The 11948-nt window shown below is 29.5% G+C and overlaps 4 protein-coding genes across 4 annotated transcripts; all 4 read right to left on the bottom strand.

The window, feature by feature from the left end:
* Positions 1-552: 552 nt before the first annotated feature.
* On the bottom strand, positions 553-1892 carry Tsp_10931 (40S ribosomal protein S18). Its single transcript, XM_003380906.1, has 7 exons — positions 1848-1892; positions 1527-1640; positions 1367-1465; positions 996-1082; positions 842-943; positions 690-785; positions 553-633 (listed from the first exon to the last, which is right to left on the bottom strand). The coding sequence occupies exons 1-7, from the start codon at positions 1890-1892 to the stop codon at positions 553-555; spliced, it is 624 nt and encodes a 207-aa protein (XP_003380954.1).
* An 82-nt stretch (positions 1893-1974) lies between these two features.
* On the bottom strand, positions 1975-2620 carry Tsp_10930 (conserved hypothetical protein). Its single transcript, XM_003380905.1, has 3 exons — positions 2533-2620; positions 2275-2485; positions 1975-1987 (listed from the first exon to the last, which is right to left on the bottom strand). Exons 1-3 carry the CDS (start codon positions 2618-2620, stop codon positions 1975-1977), a joined length of 312 nt encoding a protein of 103 aa, XP_003380953.1.
* Positions 2621-5034: 2414 nt separating this feature from the next.
* Positions 5035-9101, bottom strand: Tsp_10929 (protein CWC15). The gene is given in 14 exon segments (XM_003380904.1): positions 5035-5043; positions 5172-5208; positions 5333-5428; positions 5483-5586; positions 5758-5862; positions 5923-6020; positions 6412-6423; positions 6599-6702; positions 7038-7189; positions 7620-7685; positions 7697-7857; positions 8577-8706; positions 8882-8938; positions 9000-9101. The coding sequence occupies 14 exon segments, from the start codon at positions 9099-9101 to the stop codon at positions 5035-5037; spliced, it is 1233 nt and encodes a 410-aa protein (XP_003380952.1).
* Positions 9102-9123: 22 nt separating this feature from the next.
* Positions 9124-11906, bottom strand: Tsp_10928 (nuclear fragile X mental retardation-interacting protein 1). Its single transcript, XM_003380903.1, has 8 exons — positions 11867-11906; positions 10908-11041; positions 10590-10713; positions 9815-10032; positions 9597-9722; positions 9481-9546; positions 9258-9427; positions 9124-9199 (listed from the first exon to the last, which is right to left on the bottom strand). The coding sequence occupies exons 1-8, from the start codon at positions 11904-11906 to the stop codon at positions 9124-9126; spliced, it is 954 nt and encodes a 317-aa protein (XP_003380951.1).
* Between the last annotated feature and the right edge of the window lie 42 nt (positions 11907-11948).

The raw sequence follows: 11948 nt of genomic DNA, 5'->3' as shown, positions 1-11948 counted from the left end.
AAACAACAGAGGATATGTTGTCGAATCAAATGCTCTGTGGCATTCCTGAGGTGGATCTTGGATTAGAGTAAAATTAAAACCTACTATTTATATAATTTATTTACACTTACTTTTTCAGACATAAAATGAAAGCTGTGGAGCAAACTGAAGCTGCTAAAACTCGCTTATTTGCGGAAGCTATTAAAAAGAAAAGAACTGTTGAAGAAACTCTTGTTGCTCGAAAACAACTGCTTAGAGATATTGAAGGCGATTTTTCACGGACTATCTGTACGTTTGACTTAAAAGGTCCTGGTTCTTACTTAAAATTGTTCTTTTTTTAAGTTGACGTTAATGGTGAGTTTAGTAGCGGATCCGATTTACTGAAACCGGACGACAACGAAAATGAGGAAGAACACTTTGTGACAAACTCTTCAGCCATTCTTTCCGCTGTAAAATCAAAACGATAACTAACTCATTTTGCATGTATGAAATAATAGTTGAACATTTTTCTTGTCGAAATAAAGCACGATATCAAATCCATCTCATTTATTTCATAATTGCCTTCAGTAAATATTAAATCATTTCTTCTTCGACACACCGACAGTGCGGCCCTTTCTGCCTGTAGTTTTCGTATGCTGGCCTCTCACACGCAAACTAAAGTAAAGAACATTTTCAGTAAAAACAATTAAAACGATATACACTTATTAAACTTGCCCCCAGTAGTGACGCAAACCACGATGCGCACGAATTTTCTTCAACCGTTCTAAATCTTCTCTCAATTTGCTGTCCAAAATCGTGCTCAAAACCTAGCAACATTCCAAATGCTTATTCGTATATTCCATGGAGGTGTGAAGAAAATTACTTGCGTTGTCGTTCCATCTTTTATATCTCGTCGACGATTCAAAAACCAATCTGGAATTTTGTACTGTTTAGGATTTGTCATAACATTTATAAGCTTGTCGGTCTAAAATATTTGTCATGTAACTTCATTAGTCGAATACAAGCATTTGCATCACCTCTTCGGCTGTTAGTTCTCCAGCACGTTTATGAATACTGATGTCGGCTTTACGGCACACTGCGTGACTGAATCGTCGACCGACACCCTATATTAAAATCATATTATCACAACGTCAGAACATCACTTTCAAAAACTGAAAATGACACTTCGTTTTTGAATAAACAGCAAAGCAAACATAGCAATAAATGACCAAAGTTCAATGAAAAAATATCTTAGATAAGTAAATCGCAAACAGTGAGAGAATGCAAAAAACATTAACTGAACAAATCTCATTCCACAAATTTATCATATAATTCATCAAAATAAGTCAAGACGTTAGTGAATGCCTAAAAATTACAAAAAAAATTTTCATTCTAACTTATTACATACTTTTATTGCAGTCAAAGCATAAGGAACTTTCGCATTGCCATCAATGTTGGTGTTCATAACACGAAGTATGTGAATAAATCGCTCCGGTAGAACAAGACTCTACAATGTATTTAAATGAAGATTTTGAATAAACTTAGTAGTATTTCATTAAACAAATTACCATATCAAGATAGTATATCCAGAATTCGTAAAACACTTCCAAACAAGCAACAATTTGACACGCAGATGTATTACCGTATGAAAAGTACACATTCAAGATTAAATTCTTGGAATACTGTAACTTTTTGGAATATTGATTCTATCTATGCATAATTCATATAAATAATAAAATCACTCTTTTAATTTTATTTAAATTATCTTTTGAATCATTTTGCTTTATTTTTCTGTGACGTGTATGAGATCATATGCATATTTTTTTCAAAGGAACTATAATCTTATTTGTACCATGAATGCAAATAAAACTCTAGAAAAATTTAATTACAATCCTCCCAGTTGTAACTGTATTTAGTTTCCTAACGTTCTTCATTCCACATATGTGCCTTTTAAATCAAGCAACGTTTCTTTGTGAATTTCACTTTTTTAACAAATTTGTCAACTGTTTTTCAAATTTATTTTGTAAACCTAAAATCTTTATTTTTCATTTAATTCTTGCCTTAAAATAATTCTAACACACTGATTCAGATTAAAAACGTGTAATTCTTCAGAAAAGGTTTGAAATTCAATGATTTGAAAAAAAATTACAAATTAACTTAATCCATATTTATTTATTTACTGTAGAGCTAATTGAAGTTATAGATAATTGTAAATTAAAACGGAGAAAAAAACACTAGCACAGCAGGATAAACATTTAACTAAAAACCATTTTATCACATCTTTACAGTATAGCGATTATCACAAAAAATTAAAACCGCTGTTTCTCATTCAAATGCCATTGCTTTCCACCATAGGATCTGCCAAAGCGCAGTAAAATATTTGAAATTCCTCTAGCTGGATCATCAATATTATCAGATGAAGAGAGGTAACGTACAGGAATTTCTTTCTTTCTTATTTCCGGCCACAACAATGATGACTTTCCTTCACTATTCATGCGATTTTTCATCAAGCGATCGAATAAATAATCTGAAATATTTCTGCATGAATGATAAATAAAAGTGCTAAATAAAAACCAGTACCTTTTTCAGGGCTGTGCGATTCTGGAAATGCTAAAATCACATTTCCAATCCAGAGCATAAGAATAGCTAAAATGTGCCTCATTTCTGACCTAAACAGTACATACTGTACGTCCATTTATGAAAAGAATTTACAAAATCACATTATATGCAAAATAAAGTGGATTAAAATGATCTAATCTCGAGTGCTTTACCACATCAATATTGTATTAACATAACAAAAACATATACTGCACCATCAGTAGATATCAATCTTACAAGACAATTTTTTATATTTAGTTATATTTAAGAAAACAATACTGAACATTTCAGAAACAGTTTTTATACAATTAAAATATTAACATTATCATTTATTAACAAAATTCCCATACCAATAGGTAAGAATTTTACACACATACATACATACATAATTTATTTCAATAAAAATTATCAATTTACACCTACTGCTGTTGTCAGAAGAACTGCAGAATGTAAAGAAGCCCCTTCAAGTATATGTCTAAAGCACCTAAAAGATTGAAACCAGCTACTAACTAATGGAAACAACAGGTAGCCATACTGAAGATTCATTAGAAGCCATCAAATTGTAATCGAAGGTTATCATTACAATTTCTTAAAATTAATTTAAGCATTCATGCAGTATTAATAAAAATTGATACGTTTATGCCTATCGAGAATGCAATGTATTCATCATAAACATTGGTCATCGCAAAAATTTACAATAAACATTTTAAAAAATGAAAAATAATACTGAAAAACAATGATTATTTGGATTTCACTTCATTAAATTTTAGTAAATTATTCAGTGAATGAAACAGATTGATATTAAATTTCAGAAATAATGAAAAATCGAAATACTTGTCAAAAATGTATTTTAATAATTAATAAGTAATAATTTATTTAAAAATAGAAACATAATTCAGTTATCTCACGGTTGGGAGAATAATAAATCACATTAACAATTTTTAATAACAGTAATCTTAATAAACTTTCGTTCAAATGATTTGAACTTGAAAAAAGAATCAAAATTTTAAAGAAATTTACTCAAAAACTGAAATTAAAATTTACAGCATTAAACTGAAAACTATGTTACCTGTCTAAAATTTAAAATAAGTGTATATCTGGATGCAGAAAACAGAACCGCTTCAGAAAATTAGAGGAAAGCTATAAAAGCAAAAAAAGAATAATTTGAATGAAGCTTGAAGAAAGTGGAATACACAGCGTGAAATAATCACGGTAACAGCTTCTAGTTGACAGGAGATTTAGCTGCTATTTATCCAATTCAGCATCCCTGGAAGAAAAATTTGATCAAACGACAAAGATGTATCCAACTGAATTAATTCAATTTGTACCCACCTTCTTTCCGTCAGCAATCGCACTTTCAAATATTGCTTATTTAAGAAACCATAGAAAATGTCAAATTAAGAGCTGAACCAACAAGCTGGGACTTCAATTACAACTGAAACACGTCATACTATTTCGTAGTGAAGTGATAATTCATTGTTAACCGCATAATATTCAATGCCTAATAGAGAACAATTACATTTTGTTGCTATAAGACATTCGCATTATATATCGCATCACTTTCAAACAGTTGCATAAAATCTTCTATACATTGTACAATATATAAATACATATATACATTTATATGTATGTATAACAAGTAATTTTAAAACTTTTCAAAAAGTTTAAGTTTTATTAGTGGAAAAGATAAAAATAAAAACCGGGTTTCATGTATTGTTTAATATTTCATGATTATACACCTACACATCGACAAAATAACAACAAATATCATTATGCATATTTTCACTTACTACTTTTGCAAATGTATATAACAACACTCCTGTAAATTTTTAATTTTCTTTTTAATTGCACTCCTCTTTGATTGTCTGCTCCATCGATTACTGCATAAAACAAAAAATTGAATTAACAAATTAATTACGCAATTGCAGATAAGAAAATCTAACAAGATTGGACAAATTTTGAAACTGATATTTTTGAAAATACGGGGAAAACTTGACAAAATTGAAATTTATCGAATAGTTCTAGATTGAAATGAAAAAGCTGGCTCTCAATATAAACTTTCACCTTGTCACTAGATATGCAATAAGCAATGTAAAGCAATTACCCAAAAAGATCTTCCGCAATCTGTTATCTTTCTGGTTTCAAAGCAAAAACATAAGTATCTATTAAAAACGCGTTGCAATGCAAAAAAATTAAGAAAAAAATCAAATTTTTAGTCAGAAATAGATAAATAAAAATAAGTATATGACGGAAACAAAATACCAACACATCAAATAACCTTACTTCAAATTCTAAACAATCTTCTTGCTTTTCTCAGAAGTTTCCATCGTTGGTATACATTGACCACTTTTCTCCCCTTTCAAATTATTTTTATTTCCTCGTATGAATATATATATATACATATATATATAGTTTAGAATGTATTTACTGTACCATCTTTTCTTGTTCAAGAATATGAATTATAAACATACGCTTAATTCAACACTTCTAAAACATTATATTTCAATTTCCATACTACTCAAAAATTCAAAAACAATTCATATATTATAAAATATGATTCTTAATATACAAAAAGGCATTAAATTTTTAATATTTCAAATACAAACGCAGTTTACCTTGACAAAGTTCGGCTTTCCTAAAGTGCAGCACCAGCTGCAAAATTTATGGAACAAAATTTGCTTTAAATAGACAGAGCTATTTAACAAAGTAAAACTTCAGTAAATAATCAAAATTCATAAATTATTTTATATATTTCTCCATAAATTTGCGGTGAAACTCAGAGCGCAAAGCATCATTGATAAAAGCTGGCTGATTCTTCCGTTTCTCATCGATGCCTTTTGCACAATTCTTAAAAACCACATCATCGTCCCATCTAAAACATTTTAACATATCATTAATATAAAATGATATAGCAATTTTCAATTACCTCCGTTGGACTCGAAAATCTTGCTTGTTGGAAGTTAGCAATGGATTTCCTCGCAAAATATTTTCTACACGCACTCGCTCTTCCTCTGCTTTTCTCTTTGCTTCCTAAAAACTTCGCAATGATTTTAAAAATATACAATCTGTTTCAACTGAAATTTCAATATTAATGAACGACATGAAATTTGAAATTGAAAAAATATATAGTATACAATAAAGACATTGATTTCCTGTAAGGAAAATTGACAACTGTATTTAGAATCAAAACTTAAAACGAACTTCTTCTTTCCGCTCAGCCTCTCTTTCTTTTTTAATTCTTTCCAATTCAGCCATCAACTGTGCGGTTTCGTCATCTTCATCACTATCATTACTGTCATCATCTTCCTAAATTAAAAAAAAATACAAACTTAAGAGAGAAACGTCATTCTTGGGAACAGCTCATACCTCACATATGGAAGGATCATCATCATCTGGATTTCTGTAAGACACCTTCTCATATCGTACTTTTTTATCATGAGAGTATGAAGAAGGATCGTCATAATCTGCAAAATATTACAAATATATTTCACCATATATCACTTATTATCAAAAATTATTCATACGAATTATAATACTTATTCATAAATGTTATTTGTATTATTTACTAATTAAATATATTAAATATATATTTATTACAAAAATTTCAGGAAGTCATGAATAACACATTCTATGTTTCATAGCTTCATGGATTTACTTATATGATAAAGTTCGTAAACTCTATACAATCATTAAACTTTGTAATTAAATGCTGACGATTATGCAGTGTACAACAATTAATAAGTAAACACACATATACTTCCTTATTTATATTTAAACGTAATTTAAGTTATTAAATTACCTAAATATATTTCCCAATTTTAAATTTCAAATTTTTACACAGAATTTCAAAATTACCTCCTAAAAATACTAAAAACATATCAACTACTTAAAATACTATCATACTGTAACGAACTTGACCATTAAAGAGATAAATACTATATGAATCATGAGAAAAGCAAAAACTTTACTAATATACATTACAAAAATCAAATTTTAAATTATTTAAAAAATTGACAAAATAAATAAGCCATTTCATTCTCACTATTTTCCGGACGCCGTTTGCTTCCTGTGTTTCGTTCGCGATCCTCTAATTCACGGCGAAAGTCTCTATTTCGAAGTTCGTCAGCATGACCTTGGCTATGCTGCCTAAAAAAATCAAAATGTTAAAATCAACTACCATGCTACAACAACTTCAAATCATAAAAATAAGCAAATAAATGAATTTGCATATAATATTCATAAATAATAAGGCAAACTAATTAAAATTAAAAATAAATCAAACAGAATTGAGAAAGCAAATAAACGATTAACAGGAACAAACAAAAGTAAAAAAGACTTCAAACTTAAAATATACAAACATTTTCAATCTGTTAATAATTCAAACTAAAATAACAGTAGCCTGTTTCAAAGAAAAGAGTCATATATTTATCATTTTAAATCAACAAGTAAAATTTTCATATATAGAACAATAAACCACATACCGATATTTAATCTTCGTATGAGATGGCATATCACGGCTTGAATATTGTTTAGAAAGTTTGCTAAGATCTCCTTCATTTTTCCCAGTGCCTCCATGGGCAGGAACAAAAGTCGCGCGATGCGCGGTTGTCATTGCAAAACACACTGAAAAACACTACAGTATCATACAGTAATAAAATTAATTAAGTATAATAAATGTTAGTTACATTTTGAATAAGCAGTTTTTCTTTATAAATTTACTTTACGTATTTTTTTGCAAAATAGGAAATATATAAATTTAATCACATAATTTTATCATTTAAATGTATTTTGTCTCAAAACAATTTCTTCACATCAGTTTTAACAAAGTAATATTATAAAAAGGTGAAGATGAGAGATAAATCTTAGGAAAATTATGTATTGTAATAAGCTTTACAATTTCTATATTAGTTACAAAATATTGCTAATTACATATTCGGAATTCAGGTGTTAATTTCGGTTACAGTATTCTCTCCCTAGTTTCAAGCATTTCAAGTGAATATTTTGTAAAATTCAATAGATTTTAGTGCAAGACTGCCAAAGATTCAATTTCAGTTACCACAAACGTGACCTGCTGTATACAGTACAGTGACAAAGTTCAGTAATATTACGCACAGCAGTTTTGAAACAGTCTGAATGTAACATAAAATAAGTAATTTAGCAACGACAATCCCAAAATGGATGGTGTTGAAGATGAGCACTGTGGAATTCTGCTTAGTGGAAGTGACGTTTTCGAACAAAAAACCAATGCTGCTAGTTGTCGAAAGTCTGTGAGACATGGTATTGAGGCAGAAAAATCGAATACTGAAAAATTGAAATTTTATCATTGAATCTTTAGGATTTTACCGCAAAGTACTATGCATAATTTCCCTTCAGTTTCTTTTCATTACTACTATTTCAACAACATTTATTTTATTTCCTGGTTTGAAGGCTGTCGTACAGCACTGGTAAAATATTCTATTAAATTCATTCGAGCTTCATTTTTTAATCTCTAGGACATGGATGCTCACGATAGCAGTTCTTGTTACAATTAGTTTGTTAATCCTGATGCACTTTTATCATAAAAAACAGCCGCAAAACATTCTTCTACTTTTATTATGGGTATTATTCTCGTAAAAAGACTGTTACTCATTTTAGATTATTCATTTTAGACAATGTGTGAAGCTTATACCGCCGGCGTTTTTGGTAAATTGACAACAATAATTCTATTTTGAGAAACTGAATTTGTGTTTAAGGATCTTATTTCGATACCTTCGTAATTGCACAAATTTTCTTTTTAATGGCAATCGTCACAATTTGTCTATTATTATATACCTTATTCTCGAAAAGTAATGTGAAATTTTCTCTAGCAAGGTAATTTACTTTGTTCTCAAATCTAGTGAAATAATTACAATACCTGTATATTATTTTAGCAAACTTGCATTCATAATAATCTTACTTTTCTCATGCATGCTGCAGGTAAAAATATTTTTTTTCAACTTACAAAATATGTTTAAAAATATTCATCTAGCTTTACCTTCAACTTGAAGTAGCAGAACTGGTCATTGCATTCATTGCAGCGTTTCTGTTTACAGCGTTTATCATATACGACTTGAATGCCTTAATGTACAAGCTGTCACCTGAAGAATATGTTGTGGCATCACTTGCATTGTACTTGGATATTATTTATTTGTTTTTATTACTTTTTGAAAGAAACAATTCTGACAGAAAATAACCTTGAATGCAAACGTTAAATATACTTGATAAAAGTTTCTTGTCAGACAAATTAAAAATTGGTCTCTCTTCCAGTCGTTTCAGATTTGGGAAAATTAATGATCGTAGAACAAACATGTCGAATACATTGCAAAAGAACATTCTCCTCATGCCGTATTTCATTTTCTAGCAACTTAAACAAAGTGGTCGTAAATATAAATTCAATAATACAAATCAAAATTAACAAAACGTACTTTTTCCAACAGCTCAGCCGTTTTTCGTTTTTTGCATTTAAAATTATTCTTCTGAAATAGCTGGTCATCAAATTCACATTTTTCTCCTAAATATCTTGACATTAGAAAAATTAATCAGACATTTTTAAACACTGCCTTTTTCAGCTCCGTCTAAATTGTATTTCCCTTTCATCTTCATGGCCTCCAAAGATAGGGTTGTTCTGCATTGAAAAATGCATGTAAATAATTGCTATTCTTATTCAATAAAAGTTATTTTACCCTTTGTGTTTCAATGAATTTTCTGTAACTAAAACCTCGCCTCTCAACACCTTTTCTTTCTCCAGCTGTGCTTTCTCCGCTATATGGGCAGACGTTGGATAATGTTTTGTTCTTTCTTCTTTCCATTTTGCATCGACTTTTACAGATGAAGAACCGTTAGAGATAGAATGCTAAAAATGTTCATTTTCCAAATTAAGGAAACAGTAAGTAATTTGACAATTACCACATTCAAGATATGTTTGGCTAAAACGTAAGGAACAGCGGAAAATTTACATTCAGGTTCCGGACACTGAAAAAATTCAAGATTATCTAAATGAACATGAAAGTAAAAGATGTTACTTGTATATGGTTCTCTAAGTGTTTTTTAAACATGTGTTCGGTATTGTAACCTTTCCAACATGGAGTACAAAAATAGCGAGAATCTTGCGGAAATTTCCATTTCTGATGTCCGATAAATTTCAACTGCTGAATAACAACACGCATAAATACTATTAAACACAAATGAAACAATTATTCACCATATTTAGTGAATAAATGAATGATACAAGTGAAATTACTTCATTTTTCAAGGCATTCACATCCAGTAATGAAGGAATTTTCAAATTCGCATTAGTAGACTCGGAAAAATTCTCCTCCTGATCGTGAGATTCTGAACATTTACTACGAGTGCTTGAAGTTGTTTCTACTTTGCAAACAGGAGCTTCGGTATTTCCATTTGACAGACGTAAGTCAAAAATCAAATTTTTTTTCACCGACTGATATTTTGACATATTTCCTAAAATGCTATGACATTACTTTGTTTCTAAACAATGAGATGGAAAAACCCTTTTTATACAACAAACGATTACTTTTTTAAATATATTCCTCAATAAAGCAATTTATGATTTTAAGAAAAGTAACAGAACTGACGCATATTCATTTTATGTATATTTTATATAAATCTTCCATATATTAACTTTATAAAAGCACAATTTCATAATATTTAATAAAACAATACATTTCTTTAAAATAATCAGGAACATACTGTATATTATGAAAAGAAAGATTTAACATCAAACCACTGGCAAAACCTGTTGATTATAAAATAAAGTAAAAGAATAAAATTAATTTTACAGTCATAATTCAATTCATTTTATGTTAAATAATTTATGATAACAATTCCATAAAAATTCACAGTTCATTTTCAATGTATACTGTAGCACACATAATTACAGTATGAATAAGTGTGATGTAATTTAACAATTGTATTAACATTTTCATTGGATAATTATAGTTGTATATCAGTTATAGAAAAACTTAAAACTAAAACTGTCTTTTTAAGAATTTTTATACTGATAATGGCATCATCACGACCTAAAAGATGTACTGCTGGAAATCGTATGCAAGAGCTTCTGGACACTCTGCCTCCTACCGATGAATTTTTCAGCTCAACATATGGCGGATTTACGGAAGTAAGCTGAAATTCTTTACTCTTAAGTACTGAACCATAAACAGAACAGTAACACTACTTGAATCCGCTTTATGCGTAATTTTCATACTGAAAAATACATATAAAATACATTATTAAATCCAGTTTACTGTATTTACTGTTATTATTATTATTATACTTAGCATTAAACATTTAATAACATACAATTTTCAGTTATTAACTGGTTCATTTGTAGGAACAAGACGATACAGATTACAAATATGTTGATGAGGGAAAAGATGAGTTTGATTCGGATTTTGGTAGCACATCTGATGAAGAATCCGACGCACAGCAGGACGATGAGGAGGAAGTGGATCTGGAAGAGGAAAGAAAGAAGAAAAAATTTGAATTCAAAAGACATCTTCATCTGAGTTCGCTTCAAAAAAAAGCACAGCCATCAACTGCACCATCTGAAGAAGTGACATCACCTCCATCTAAGAAAAAGAAACCAGAATCTAATTTTTTTACAACACAAACGTTCGGTAAAATTCAAATAATTTTTATTTGGAATTTTGTTTGCTTAAAATATTCATATTCAGATAAACAGTTGCGCAATTCAACTTTACGGAAATCAGAATTATCTGCGGAACGTCGTCAAAAAGTTGCCCAATCTACAATAAAGCGTCAAAAAAGAGTCACTAATTATCAGCCACTAACACTTGAACAAATGCTTGAAGAAGCAAAATTAACTGAACTTGAAAATCAAGAATCTTTAAGTATTACTATGTTGAATTGACAAGTACGATTGATTCAGTAATTAAATTTGTTTTTTAGAACGTTTTCACGAAATGGAATTGGAGAAAAAACAAAAGCAAAATCAGCCAAAGAAAATTAAATTAGAAGGTTCAAGAATTCGTACAACTTCAGTAGCTGTACCAATTCCACTTAAATATCTGTAATTTTTGATTCAGTTTTCTTTAAAGAAATATATATATATTTTTTAAAGTACACTCGTTTAGGGACAAGCAAATTCATCCATTTTACAATCCAGATAAGATGGTTACGCCAAAGGCATACAGTGCTACAGTTTCAAGTTTACACACACCTCAAATACACGTAAAAACGGTGATTGAATTTTCAAATGCTGAAACATATCAGAACATATTTTCGCGCTTTTCAAATAAGCCGACCATTGAAAAACCAAAACGCTGTGTTGTATATGGACTTCCTGCAAAATACATCGATCCACTTACGCGCCAACCTTATTGTAATATGCAAGCATT

This window comes from Trichinella spiralis (genome assembly GCF_000181795.1).
Source record: "Trichinella spiralis strain ISS 195 chromosome Unknown Scfld2, whole genome shotgun sequence".
NCBI lineage: Eukaryota > Metazoa > Nematoda > Enoplea > Trichinellida > Trichinellidae > Trichinella > Trichinella spiralis.
This window is presented reverse-complemented; position numbering and strand designations above follow the sequence as displayed.